The 14,840-nt window shown below is 46.0% G+C and overlaps 1 protein-coding gene across 3 annotated transcripts; it reads right to left on the bottom strand.

The window, feature by feature from the left end:
* Window positions 1-822: 822 nt before the first annotated feature.
* LMO2 (LIM domain only 2) lies at window positions 823-8,312 on the bottom strand. Of its 3 annotated transcripts, none has more exons than XM_030949389.1 (4): window positions 8,274-8,312; window positions 7,380-7,557; window positions 4,563-4,778; window positions 823-1,756 (listed from the first exon to the last, which is right to left on the bottom strand). In XM_030949389.1, exons 1-4 carry the CDS (start codon window positions 8,275-8,277, stop codon window positions 1,537-1,539), a joined length of 618 nt encoding a protein of 205 aa, XP_030805249.1. In that variant the 5' UTR covers window positions 8,278-8,312; the 3' UTR covers window positions 823-1,536. The 3 variants fall into 3 exon arrangements, with proteins under 3 accessions (XP_030805249.1, XP_030805247.1, XP_030805248.1); XM_030949387.1 differs by lacking the exon at window positions 8,274-8,312 and adding an exon at window positions 7,959-8,107; XM_030949388.1 differs by lacking the exon at window positions 8,274-8,312 and adding an exon at window positions 7,658-7,853.
* Window positions 8,313-14,840: the final 6,528 nt, after the last annotated feature.

Here is a 14,840-nt window from a genome sequence, read left to right on the forward strand (position 1 = left end):
GTTGTCATTGATCAGTGGCTGGCACATCCCCTGGGTGATGAACAGTCAAATGGATATCCACAGGTTTAAGCTGCTATTCCTGATGTGTCACTAGGGATGGAGTGAATGGACCTGCCAAGCACCTTCTGGGTGGGTGCCAGACTTGCTCAGTTGTGGGAAAAGCTTTAATTTTTAGTGCCTTTCAGCACAACTTGCAGTTGCAGTCCCACTCTCAGAAAGAATAATGTATAATCAGAGATGAGAAATAAGACTTTATCAGAGGCATGAAACAGCTTTCAGGCAAGAAGAAACTTAAGACTATTCACCTCAGGAAAAATAAGTTGGAGAGAATATGATATCATAGAATCATGGAATGGTTTGAGTTGGAAGGGACCTTAAAAATGACTGCAATGAATTCTTTCTAAATAGGTTTATTTGATCTCATTATATTATCCTGGATTCCCTAATGCAGAGCAAAATCAGGATGAGCTACCTTTCTAAAAGACCCAAATCGTACTTGATTTCCAAGATCAGATAGGTGCAATCTGTTGCAAAGCACCCAGAACCAGCCTCAAAACATCCTCATAAACACCAAAGAGCCTTGGTGTCACACAACACTAATTTCTCCTATTTCTTAGCATGAAGAGCACAAGATTTACTAAACCCTTGGTGTTCTCACATTTGTGCTTTGAAACAAAACCTGAAGTGGATCCAGCTGTAGCAAAGAGTAGAAACCCTGCTACCAAAAAATAAAATTCAGAATACAAACAAAAAAAATCCAGCACAATTCAAAAATAAAAGAAAAAAGAAAGAACAACACTCAAATCTTTCATTATTTTTATTAAAGCTGCAGAGTCTTACTACACACAACAAATATTTTATTGATATAATCTAAGTTAATAAAATAGTTGAACAACTCTTTAGATTTATATTTGTATAGAAATGATCTGGGGAACATCTCATCTTGAGACAGCAGTGCCCGAAAGCAACTATTCAGCAGGGTTTTTTAAAAGAAGAGTCTGGGACTAGAGGATGCACTGTTCATTCTCAAAGGAAAAAGAAAAAATCCATGCAAAAATAACTCCCACCCAAAGTGTAAGGCCATATGGAATGACCACGTGAGGGATGGCTCTTTCCTTCCAGTATTCCTCATCACGCCTACTGTGGGAGCTTGTCATCTAAACTCAGTAATGAAAACAAGACAGAAAGAAAACTGAATTGCACAATCCTAGTCTGCAGGTGACAACGTCATAACATCTCTTTACAGAAGTCCCTACTCTGTTCCAGCTGGGAGGATGGGTTATGGTGCTGTGTCTGTCCCCAGCTGCCAGCTGATGTCAGTTACTGTCCGTGCTGTGAACATGAGTCAGTCTAGCTACTATTGCTTTGCTCTCCCTCCTTCACCGGGGTGTAGTTTACATTCTAGATAGCACTGCCTGCTGAGGGCCGACCGCGTGGCGTTTCCCCCCCGTTCCAAAGCCCACAGCCCAAGGGATGATCTCCTGGCTGCAGCTGGGCCCGGGAGGTGTCTGTCCCAGAGCGCCAGGCGCGTCCGTGCTAGATCATGCCGTTGATCTTAGTCCACTCGTAGATGTCCTGCTCGCAGACGATGTCCGAGTTGATGAGCAGGTACCTGTCCCCCACGCAGAAGTGCTTCTGGCAGGCGGCACACTTGAAGCACTCGAGGTGATAGACCTTGTCCTTCACCCGCATGGTCATCTCGTAGGCGCGGATCCGCTTCTCGCAGGAGGCGCACAGCCCGTCCTGGCCAAAGAGCCTGCAAGGACAGCACAGAGGTCAGCACGGCTCCTTGGCTGGGCAAAACCCAATCAAAACCAGAGCACAACACCCCTGATCCATTAGGACAAGTGCTGACTTAGAGAGAGGTCACGTGGAAAGCTGCCCAGAAGAACTGGAAACTTTGCAACACAAAAAATTGAAACAGAAAATCCAAGGTTTTCAGCTTGGATAAAATCACAGAATGGGTTGGGCTGGAAGGATTTAAAGTCCATCCTGTGCCACCCCCTGCCATGGGCAGGGACACCTTCCACTAGTGCAGGTTGCTCCAAGCCCCATCCAGCCTGACCTTGGACATTTCTAGGGATGGGGCAGCCACAGCTTCTCTGGACAACTTGTGCCAGGGCCTCACCACCCTCCCAGGGAAGAATTTCTTCCTTAATATCCAAACTAAATCTACTAAAATCTATCAATAGAATTGGCTTCTCTGATCAATGACCTTATCCTGAATTGGAGGAGCAAAGGTTGCCCAGACCACTGCATGAAGTTGTGCCACATAAACACTTCCACTTCTATGATCAACGGAAATTACCTTTTGCTAATAATGTTTGCCTTTCTTAACCTGTTGCTCTGTAATTTATGGCAAGGATTGGGATAAGCCGTGGTCTGAGGCTCTCCTGCCTTTTGTCTCTGCCTCCACATTGGAAATTCTTTCAAGCATTTCTATATCCATGAAGGCACTCCTGAAGTCACTCCTGATGGATTTCAGAAGGACACATTCTAAGATCTTCTAGATACCTATGAGACAATTTTATACTGTGGACTGCTCTTTAATCCACGTGGAGAAACCTGCTGAGGTCCTCATGACCTTGTCTATAAAAAGGAGACTCTAATGAATGCCCTGCAGTGTTTATTAAGTCAAATCAGTAATAAAGAAGCATGAATATATTGATATTTTATTTTTTAAAGGGACAAATGCTATAGGTGATGTATTCATTGAGTTTGACTTCCAAACTTCCATACTAATTCTGGAAAGAGTTTTTCCACCTCCTACACATCTCCTGCATGTGCTGTGCCTGACTTAAATCATCTTATGAACTGGAAAAAGGATGTCTGGTAAATTAAGAGACATTTAAGGAGAAAGAATATAATTCCTTTTGTCTACCAGGAGATGTCAGTGTTTACTTCTGCCCAGTGAAAGTAACACTAAGGTTACAAAAAGGTTGCCAAAATTTTCATTAATGAGGGAAGATATCCATTGCATTATTAAATAAATAAAAACGTTGGATTGCACTGCAAGAAAATGCATTAATTGTATTGCCATACTTCCTGTTGCTTCCATTTTAAGATGAAAAGTATGTGGGAAGTGTAATTAACACCAGATCACTGCTGGATTTACAAGCGCTCCCATTAGCAGAACTCAGTCCTTAATTTCTGCTCAGCAAAATTCCATCAGCAAAGCCCAGGGACAGCATAATTAGGAAGTCCACTGAGATTTTGGTTTCATTTTTATTGGCAGGTAAATTAGCCTTCAGTAAAAAAGCTGGAAAAATACCAAATATCATTATTCTGTTCCACAAACCTCCTGACACATTAGGGATCCATTAGAAGAAATGGAACACAACCAGCACAGCAAAGATCAATACAATTTTAATCAAGAATGTAAAGATCCTTTGTTATCAATTTTTTGTCAAATGTCTTAGTCTCCAATTAATCCTTTACTTACAAATTTGGGCAAAGCAGGCAGGCAGAGAGTTATTGATGAAAACACCCATAACAAGTGTATTTGATTCTGATTCTGCAAAATGTGCAAATTCTTCCTTATTCAGCACTGGGCTTAAGAATGCCAAAACCCCAAATGATTTTTCACCTCTTACCTGGGTTTAAACACCTTCAAGCTCCAAGACAATTCTGGGAGAAGCAGAAAAACTCCTTAAAACCATTCAGGGGAACCAGTTCATTGCCAGCTCAGTGGGAGATTGCTGGAATTCAGCCCCTTTCCCCAATTTCTGCTTGCCAGAATGCCACACTGACCTTCACCTGGAGCTGTGGGGTTAGGTCTGTGCAGAATGACAGATGCCAACAACTCTGAGTCCTGGGAGTTCTTTCCGTATTCTTCACATTATCAAATAATTTTGGTTTGTCCACAGTGTGTAGCACTGCCTTCACTTCCATTAAAAATGCTTTTTTTTTTCCCCAATCTTTAAAAGATTTAGCTAACTCTGTGTTGTTTATCTAAGCAATGCAGATAATCTCTAGCTTTATCTATAACTTACTGAAGAATCCCAGCAATACTAAAAGCATCTGCATATGCATCCCAAAAATATGAGGACAGGCTGAGGGATCTGGGGCTGTGCACTCTGGAGAAGGCTCTGGGGAGACCTTACAGCCCCTTCCAGTTCTTTAAGGGGTTCCAGGAGAATTGGAGACAGACTTTGGACAAGGGATGGAGGAATGGGACAAGGGAGAATAGCTTTAAAGTGCCAGAGGGTGTGTTTAGTTGGAATATTGGGAAGGAATTCTCCCCTGAGGTGAGGCCCTGGCACAGGTTGCCCAGAGAAGCTGTGGGTGCCCCATCCCTGGAAGGCCAGCTTGGAGGGGAATTGGAGCAACCTGTCCTAGTGGAAAGTGTCTCTGCCTGTGGCAGGGGCTAAAAGGAGAGGAGCTGTAAGGTCCCTTTTCCAGCCCAAATGATCCAGGCATTCTAGGACAGGAGCCCATACTGCAAACCTGAGCTTGCAGATGCTGCCAGGCTTCGAGAGCCATTCCAAAGGAATTCCTCAATCCCAGCTGTGCTCAGTAAAACAGGAAGGAGGCAGGAAGGGTGTGAGGAGTGGGATGCCTACCTGAGATAGTCCCTCCTGCAGAGCTTCCTGCCCAGCTTGTAGTAGAGGCGCCTGCCCACCTCGCCGAGCCGGCAGCCACACAGGTCGCAGCTGAGGCAGTCCTCATGCCAGTACTGGTCGATGGCCTTCAGGAAATAGCGGTCCCCGATGTTCTGCTGGCATCCCCCACATGTCAGCAGTGACGGGGGGATCTGCAGCACCTCATCCACCGGCTCCCTGAAGGGGTGAGACAAACCTTGGACAAGGGAAACCCACTCCGAGAGCATCCACGCGAGAAGGAGGACAAGCAAAATGAGTCCCAAGCTCAGACAGGTTGGGACAGGGAGGGTGGTGTCCTCGGTTTTGATCATTTTCAGCAGGACTAAGAAAGGCACCCAAGGGATTTCACACTTTACGTTGGGAAATGGAAATTTGAAGACTAAGTTTGACAGTGTCACTTGTCAGAACAGCACAAAATGGATAAACACAACAGCTGATTCTGTTGCCCGACTGGTTTAAGTCTTGCTGCTGATTTTAATAAAGCCAGCATTTTACCTCATGTTGCTGCAGGACTTCTTTTTTCCCTTAGCCAAGGACATGAATCCCCTGAGATGGGTTTATGCCAACATACCTCAATTATCTGGGATTTACACATCCATGAGTGAATGGAGGCACAAATCTTTATTGTGATATTAGCACTGACTCTTTATGCACCTATTTTGTTCCTTTTCCTAAAAAGCTTGGAGAGCTAGGATAATTCTGGTAAAAGAAGTGAGAATTTTCTTCTAAGTATTTCTGTGTCTTTTGGGGTGATTTCACAACTTAAAAAAAAAAAAGAGCAAAAAAATTAAAAGAAAACAGTGCCTGAACTCAGTTTTCTAATGTTCTGGGATTCACCTAAACACCAGAGAAGTAAATAAAAAAATCTACTGGATCTATCCCTTAAGCACTTGCTTAATTTCAAACCTGTGGCTAGTAGAGTGGACCCCAAATTTTTTCATTTTATTGGATTAGTGCTCCAGCACGGAGTCCCTGAGCAATTTGCTACTGTCATTGGTCTGTCCTCCCTGGGGCTGCTGGGGGCAGAGGAGACCTACACTGATGAAGAAGCTCTGCTCCCAGTTTCCAGCAGGCAACAGGAAAAAAATTGTATTACTCCTGCTTATTTACTGGATCAGCAGTTTTCTGGGCAAAAATTACTTTCTTCAGCAGGGAGGAACGACCTCTGGTCCAAAACTTCTGGACTGAGAAAGTGATCCTGCAGTTTTTATTTAGGCAAGCTGAGCCCTGAGATATTATCTGGTTCTATTCTGCTCTGGTTTCTCCCTTCTAACTTTAAACTGCTGTGCCCTGCAAGCTATGTCGTAACACCCCTCTCCTGCCAGCTTACCATCCTGTGAGTTTTCATTAAAATCACGGGGAACACATGATTAGGCTCTGCTTTTTCCAAATTTTTCCTTTTGGGCTGCATGCTCCCTTTCCTAACACGTGAGCTCCATGCTGACAACTTCTGAGAGCTTTCCAGTAGAAGGAAGCACACGTCATTATCCTTCATTATCCATTTTTTTGAAACTTTGGAGTGTACCCCAAAATGTTTCATCTGAGGGGTGTTTGGGAATCCCAAGCCAGGTTTCTCTGAGAGCCCTGAGCTCGGGAGCAGCCCAACGGATGTTTATGCAGAGCAACATTCCTGGTTAACGCATTAGGCTTTTGATGTCCACAGGATTCCTAAGCCAGCACTTAAGCCACCAGAACACAAGGCAGGTAAATAAATAAAGATTTTTAAAAAACTTTGTAGATGAAAGCTGGACATCATTAGGAGCTGGGATTAGCTATTCTTAAAAAAAACAGCATAAAGGAAAATGTAGCATGTAGAACATCATGGAATGAAGTGATTTAATCCCCAAAAGCAGCAGTTCCCAAGTGCTCGTTCTGGGCTCCAAGCGATGGCATTTTTAGTATCTGACAGGAAACAAACCACGAATGACTCAATTTACTGAGAGAGATGTTTTAAGCGTTATCTGGAAATGGAGATTTTATAATTTGTTTCTTTTTTCTTCTCTATTACCGCGATCCCAGACAAGCCTAAGTGCAGTTCATTAGCACGTTCAGGGCTGAAGTGGCCCTGTCTGTGCTGAGTTACCATCCCTGGGTGTGCAGCAGGGATGGGACAGCGGGAGCACAGCCCGGGCGAAAGCCTGGATCTGGACACGGAAGCCGGTCCCTTCCCTGAGTGGGAAGCCCGGGGAGGAAAATTCTCATCTCCTGTATCCCGTCCATCAAGTCTGTCTACATGCTCTTAGCAGAACACCCAGCCCCCACCAAAGCTTTCTACGAGCTTTTGGAAGTTGCATTACGAAAACGTGGAAGTTGGGCACCCGCAGCTAACAGCCCTGACCTTTCACGGATGAGCTGCAGCGAGTCGGCCAGATCGGGGATGAGGCAGAGAGGGTCCCTCGGGATGGAAAACCTGAAAGCTTGGGAAGCGGGATGCTCTCTCTCTCTCTCGCCGAGCATCCCCACCACCCCGCGGTGGGATGAGCGAGTGGGAGATGCCCTGCCCGGGGGGAATCGCGCCTCTCTGCTCCCGGCTGCTCCTTCCCACAACTTGGGGGGCTCTCCCCAAGCTCCCGCACACTGCCAGCCCCGCGGGGCCGGGGCAGCCCGGTGTCCGCTGCGGGGGAGAGCGGTCGGAGCGGCGGGGGCCGCCGCCGAAGCCCTCCGGGGCTGCCGGGCACACAATGCCGGCGGCGGCTCCGTCGGGGAGCACGGGCGGCACCGGGAGGCTCCCGGGGACGATGGCGAGCGGGGGACCGGGCAGAAAAAGCGCGCACTTACTCGGAAGGATCGAGGCTTTTCCTCTCGATGGCCGATGACATTGGCAGGGCCGGTTCCTTTGTGGCGTGCCGGTGGTGGGCTCTGCCCCCGCCGCCCCCGCAGAGGCTGTCTGCTCGCGGAGCCTTGTCGCCAGCCGCGCTGCCCCGCCGCCCCGCGATGACATTCACAGGATTTCCTCCTGCAGCACCGAGACACAGAGACACACACAGGGGCTGGGGCTGCGCTCCGGCCCCGCAAGGCCCCCCCCGGCCCCGCACGGCCCCCCCGGCCCCGCTGACCTCCCATCCCCGCCGCGCTCCCCCCGCGCCCCGCACGGCGGGGCCGCTCCCGCGGCGGGCGGGGGGCGGCGGCCGCGGCCGCCACCGCGGCTCCTCCGCGCTCAGCGGCTCCGCGCGGGCAGCTCCGCACACGCTCCGCGCCCGGGCGGCAGCGCTGAGAGCGGCGGCAGCCGCATCCCCGGGATTATTATTACTCCGTGGCTCAGCCCCGGCTCTCTGGTTTCATTTCCTTTTTCCTGATCACGATTCAAATACAATAGAAGGAAATCACACTTAAAGAGACAGCTGCCCGTTTCTTAACTGCACTCCTGGGGATTCGGCAATACAAACAGCAGCATCACGACTCGCTGGGTTCCTTAAAGAGACAGAGCGGGGCTCCCCAGAGCCAGGGCTGGGGGCTGCCGAGGCGTTCTCACGTTATTATTATTATTCCCCTACTAACGCTGTCTCTGTGCGGAGGCAGGTGGGCGACCTGAGAATGATCCCGAGAGCTGGAAAAAAATAAGCGCCTGGTTCCGGATTGTGCCGCCTTCTCCGCTGCACAGAGAGCGGCACTCACCATCCCTCTCCTCGCCCTCTCCCTCTCTGACACGAACATGCACATGCCCACACGCACCCATGGGTTTGTGCGGCGCTTGGAGAGCCACAGGTAAAGATCCCGAGCATTATTTGTCCGCCCAGAGTTCAAACCGGTCAGCTCAGTTGTGCCTCATTTATAGCCCCGAGTGAACATTTGCTTCCAGACACCCCCGGATTCCTGGCAAAGCTGTGTAACAAATTTACACCCTTGCACCGCGTGATGCTAATGAGCTGTAAAAGCCGGCGAGTACCAAGTATCGATCTGTAATTAATCCAAGAGATGCCAAAGACGGGGAAAGTCTTGCCTGAATATGTCTATTTTCCCTCCCACCCTTCCTCCTCTCCATCAGCACAGCACATCCCGGAAAGGACTGATTTACAGCGCCGGAGTGAGAACTATTGCAGCAATCCCAGCCTTTGCCAGGCTCTGTGGCATTAGATGCTGGCCCTTGCTGGAGGCAGAGTTCTGGATGGGATGAACAGCTTGCTCTGTTAATTCCTTTAAAAACAGTAAAGAAATATCTGTAATAAAGTCCCAGAGAGTAGTAGTAGCAGCAATATTTCGCTTCTATATTAATTCCCAGAAGAGAAATGTATTTGATGTCTATTTTTATGACTACATTCTCCCTTTTTCTTCAGCTTTTTGGCAGCTGGGGATATAATATCTGCAATACATTAATGACCCCGATCCAAAGATTAGTAATGTCAGCAGAAGGACTGTTATTCCTTTCAAGGAGCTTTGAACCAAGCTCTTGAAATACTTTAGAGCTATCACTGGTCATTAGAACACATCTTTCTTATTCTTTAAACACATTATCTCCAATGTATTTTAAGCTATTACAGCAGGACAGTCACTCTCATTTCTGTTGAAGGAAAAGGCTCTTTTGTTAGGTTTTCACAGGCAGGACTGAATTATATGATGACTATTTAATTTCTGGCATGTTTACCCTGTGATCAGCAAAGTAAAATAAATGTAAATCTTGCCAGAAGACTGAATAACTAAACTATTGCAAGATTGCATGGGAAAAAAAAATCTGCCAGGAACTTCACTTGGTTAAAAAAAAAGAATCAGAAATTTAATTAAAGATGGCTCAAAAACATTCAGAAGGACATCAAACATGTTTAAAAATACCCAAGACATTTCTATGAGCTTGATTTCTCCAGTGTCTCAAGGTTTAAAAAAATATAAACTCTTAAAATATGGAAGGCAAAATTTCCCCGATGATTGGGGTACTCATATTCTGATAAATTCCTGATGGAATAATGTGAGCAACTCCATAATACCAGTAAATGTTCTGATCTCAGAAGTTGTGCACACATTGCAGACACGCTGGCCTGCTGCCTCTCTTCTATTTATTTTCCCAAAATTCACAGGAAATTAATATGTTTAAGACCTCTGTGCCTTTGTGCATCTACAAGGGTTCAAAAGTTTTGGTGAGGGACAAAAGTATCAACATTGGCACATAAGGAATTACTTAATTCCTTAGAAAAACAACATCAAAATGAGGACGTACAATATACACAGTGGGCAACGGATATTGGGAAAAAACAATTTTTAAGGTCTTGCAATTCCTTCCTTTGCTCAGACCACCTCAGGTCTGGCAGATGAGATATTTCTTGTATTCATAGTTGAGCACAAGCACTGATGGACAGACCAGGAACATTCCCAGATCAGTCCCTTCACCTGCAGAAAAGCTTTTCTGCATAAAACCAGTGGAATAATGTGCAATGTCGAAGCTGAAGAGGACAATTTGCATGTATTTCACTTTTTCAGTCAGATCAAGAACAAACTTTCCCAGATGAAATCAGATCTTTAAGCACAGAACTCTTGATAGTGCTGGGATCACTCCATGGGCCTGCAAGTACCATCTGTCTCCTCATCTAAAGTAATTTTAATTAAAACTGTGAGATTATTTCTTGTTTTCTCTCGGTCCTGTGAAGGAGAGATGCCAGGCAAAGTCGTGAGCAAAGAAAAGTGGAAAAAAAGCTGGATTTGCAGCTAAAAATTCATCAAGAAGGTCCTCAGAATGCTGACCAAGAGCTGCATCTTCAAACACCTCTGAGGAACAAAGCCATACACCTTTTTGGAACAATTCCATTTTCATTTATTTTGTTTACATATAATAAACTCTTGCTGTGGACAGGGAAATTTGGCCTTTCCAGCTGAGGATTTTCTGTCCCAGCAGAACAGATGACCAGTAATCAAGAAGGACTTCTTTTTCTTCACCTTGAGCAAGTCCCTTAATACCACTTTGCCTCAATTTTCCCATCTGCAAATGTTTACTTTCCTCAGCAGAATTGGCTGTTGATTTACTTTTGCCTCCTGCTGAATAATGTTCCCAAAGACAAAGCGTTATTCAGCGCGGGAATTGGTGGTGCCGACATTTCCTGCCCAGGCACAAAAAGACCAGCACTATTTTTAGTGAGGGCTTTTCTTTCCATTGTTTCTTTCTCTGTGAAGCTGGATTTTCCAGTGCTCTTTAGTGTGGCTTTTTGTGTGAGCATGTGTGCTCATTGATTGGAAATCCTGAGGGATGAGTTTTCGTTTCAATTAACTTTTATTAATAAAGATCACGCTATAGACTAATTATTGGAGCATGGCTGGGGTCAAATCTGCTGTTAGAGACTACATTTAGCATTTGGGGCTTGGAATGATGTGCCATGAGTAAGTCAGCAGGACTTTTCTGGATATTTCTAAAGAAGAATTTAATGCAAATCTGCATCATTTCTGTGACGGGTGTAATCTAAAGAAATAGCTCAATGTGTCTGTTTCCAAAGAAACATCCTCTCTTGCACTCAGGGAGTATTTTCAGCTTGGTTTTGGAAGGCCAAAATATCATCATCACCACTCAGCCTCAGGTTGTTCCTACCTTTATTCCCTTGGTATATCCCAGTTTTATCCCCCCTATAGCTTATGGATACTATTGAGCTATTTCAGGTCACCCTCATTTAGAGAAGTCTGTGTTCAGTAAGATTAACTTTGCTGCCCTCAATAGCCAGTAATGCTGGTTGCCTAAAAATGCAGTTTATGAAGATTGAAGTCTCTGCATAGATGGAAGAATTAAATCTCGGTGACTGTGGCCTAGATTTTCAGTTAATGCTTTCTGTGGGAGGGAAAAGTCAGGACCACGACTAAAGGTGAGCAATTAACACGAGAGGTGGCATAAAGGAATCAGGATTTCTGTAATTTGGGCTGTCTTCTGCTGCTGAGCCACCATTTGGTGATAGAATCACTGCTCCACTCCAATCCACCTATTTGCAAGATCCCACCACACACTGGACTGGAGCCTTGACCTGCCAGCCCCTGAGATGAGGCTCTGAAGTCATGGAAATTTTGGGTTGGTTTGGGTTTTTTCAACCCAAATTTGACACCACAGAAGAAGATCCTTGATCTCTCTTAAAGAACACAGAATATTTGAGGAGGAATTTGGAGGTTGGAACTGGGGGATCTCTAAGGTCCCTTCCAAGCCAAACCATTCTGTGATTCCATGGTTCTGTATAAACCAGCTGCTGCCAAGGAGGTGGGACTGTGCCACTGGAGAACCAATGCTGTCAGTATATAATGATTATAATGAGTATCAATAGTTACTCATATCACCACAGTGTCATATTAATGGCATGAAGGGCACCACATAATTCAAAGACAAAAAAAAGTATTTGTTCCCTTTTCATGAACCTGGAAATTTTGTTTCAGCCACAAAGTTCTGTTCTGGTCTGTGCGCTCTCCACAAGAGCTGCTTTGATTTTGTTGGATTTTTTGTTTCATATCAAACCCTCCTCATCATTCTGCTAATTAGCAAGCTTTCTAACCTCCCTGAGGACAGAGGTGGATGGAGAGGATAAGGAGCTGTCACTGAGTGATGACCACATGCACTGACTTGAACACACTTTGGAGGCTTTTGGTGAAGTGTGACTCAGAGAACTTACAGACTTCTGACCAAGGACACACTTCTCTTTTTGGGGCTCAACCCTTCCTTTGAACTGGAAGAAAACAAACCAGAACAATAAAAACCACACTCAGGGTGAGGTTTGCCCTGGGACTGTGAGGTCCAGACGTTAGATAAGGATCCTGGTGCACAGAGAGGTCTGGGCAGTTACAAAGTTTTGTTTTGTTTTGTTTTGCTTTGCCTTATTTTCTCCCACAAGCAGCAAAGCTGAGAGAAATAAAACCACCCAGCCCAGCAGCTGTGGTTATAGCCCAGAGAAATCTTCAACTACAGATCACATCAGGGATGATGAAAAGTTAGTTACAGGCAGTCAGATGAAGGGATATTTCACTGCAAAAACGTGAAAGGTCCCCCTCCCCATTTCCTCCCTCTTCTTTTATTGATTTCTCTTGCTGCCTTGCACACAAGCCAGATCCAATTACTCTGTCATGGTTTTCATAAGGCTACTGCTCTACAGTACAGTCCTTTCAAGTAATTCCCTCTTTTCCATGGTAAATACTCTCTCCTATGCTGATGCATGGGAATGACCCCAGTAGGGCACTGGGGAGAGTTTTGACTTTGGCATTAAACATCTCATCCCAACCCATTCATATCAAGGGAGAGACCCACAAATACTTCCAGTTTAGAAAATAAATGGTGACTTGGGAATGCAATTCCCTCAGGGAAAAGTTCAGAGGGAGTCATAGACAACCAGAGACTGTAGCTCAGGCTCTCCTGTGTGTATATACAGACACAGATATGTATATATATTTATATATTCATGGGGTTGGGTTTTTTTTACACATTTCTATGTAGTATGTATATAAGTATGCATTTGTGAACACAGAGACACTTGCAGGTCTTCATCTTGTGTTCCTTTCCAAGCTGTTTCCCAGCTAAATGAGTTTTTCCAGATTACAGGCTCTAGTCAACACACTCCTTCATGTTACCACCAGGTAGATTCAATAACCTTGGCACTAACCAGCAATATTGCCAGGAAATCTGACATCATTCCAGGAACCCATCAGTCTTCTCATTCCCCCATGGAACATTGTTATTTCTGCTCTTAATTCCTTCTAGGGTTGAACATGCAATGAAGCAATATTTCCTAATTAAATGTATTAGGAGGTGGATTTAATGAGGATGTGTGGTGTCACCTAGTTCACACGGGCCAGGGAAACAGTGAGAACTCCTGCTGAGTGGCTGCTCCATCCCATTGCAAAGGCAAATCCCAAAGAATACCTGGCCTGGGGACAGTGGAATCATGGAATCATGGAGTGGTTTGGCTTGGAAGGGACCTCGAAGGACCATCCCGTTCCAACCCCCTGCCGTGCACAGTAAGGTGCTGACACTTCATGTGCAAGCACTGTAGACCTTTGGAGACAAATCAGCCAGAAGAAAAACAAACAGCTCGATTCACTATTGTTCCAGCAGCCCCAATTAAAGCTGCAGCTCAGAGGAGCCACGCTCACCTCAGCTTGCAATATCAGCGCTCGCTTCCCGTGTTCCCTGTGGAAATTCATCCGACACGTCTCACGCCCTGAGTCTGCCCAAGTTCCATCCACAGACCTGTGTGCTGGAGCGCTTCACACTCCCTAATTCCCTTCCTTCTCTGGCCTACCTTCTGCTGACAAAATTTCATCTCTTGGGAATGCCTGATGCATCCTTTAAATTCCTTCTAATTTTTTTCCTACCTAACAAGGCCCTGTCCCAAGCATACCAGCCACCTAATTACTAACCTTGACCTTGGGGAAAAAAAAAAAAGCAGCAGAGTACATTTAATAACAACCCCAGTGAGCTGAGACGGCTTTACAATTATGTTGCATAATGTAGTCATGAGGAGAGGGTTACCAGGGAGATAATGGTAAACATCAGCCTTAATTCTGTCTGAAAAATAATTGGAGTGGTCTCCTTTTGTGGCTGGGGGAGAGGAGAAAATTGGATGGGTACATTTCCAGTTACTGCAGATGTTAGTGGAACATGCTGCACTCCACCACTGAGGGAATTATTAGCTGCCTCTGGATGCCATGGGTATGAGTTGTCTGGCTCCCTCCCCACACACACAAGTCTGTGGAGAAGTGTCATTTCAGGGAGAAATGAGCATTGGTTCCAGCACAACTGGGGTCTCTCCACGCTGTTACTGCATCTCTCCACAGTGACCCTATCAAAATCATGTTTGTTGGAGTATTCATCTGTCCTGACACATTTTTTAAATAGACAGTCTCTGTGAAGTCCTCCTGCTGCAATCCTCACGCCTCTTCTCTCTGCACCAGTCCCCTCAGGAGCCCTGGGCTCGCCTCTGGAGCCCCTGCACAGCTGCCAGCAGTGCCATGCCCTGCTCTGGCAGGACGTGGGGAGGGCAGGGCTGTGCCAAAGCAGGAGAGCTGGGATGCTGAGCAGTTTGCTGGCAGAGCATCCTCTCCTGTCCCACCCCATCTGGTCACCACCCTCCACCCTCTGCTGAGCTTTCTTCTCTCGTGTATGGACCAGGTGTCACTGAGCCACTCTCAGGTGGGAATAAGCCCAGAAGAAGAAAGAGATCAACTTTGGAGGGCTCCTTTCCCTGGAGCTCTCCTTTCTGCTTTCTAAGCCCCTTTGGGGACCTTTTCACTGATGTCACCACCCAGAAGTTTCAGCTTCTCTTCCTGGTCATCAGGAACAACAAGGAAGCCCTGGAA

The sequence above is a fragment of the Camarhynchus parvulus genome, chromosome 5 (assembly GCF_901933205.1).
Source record: "Camarhynchus parvulus chromosome 5, STF_HiC, whole genome shotgun sequence".
NCBI classification, from domain to species: Eukaryota; Metazoa; Chordata; class Aves; order Passeriformes; family Thraupidae; genus Camarhynchus; species Camarhynchus parvulus.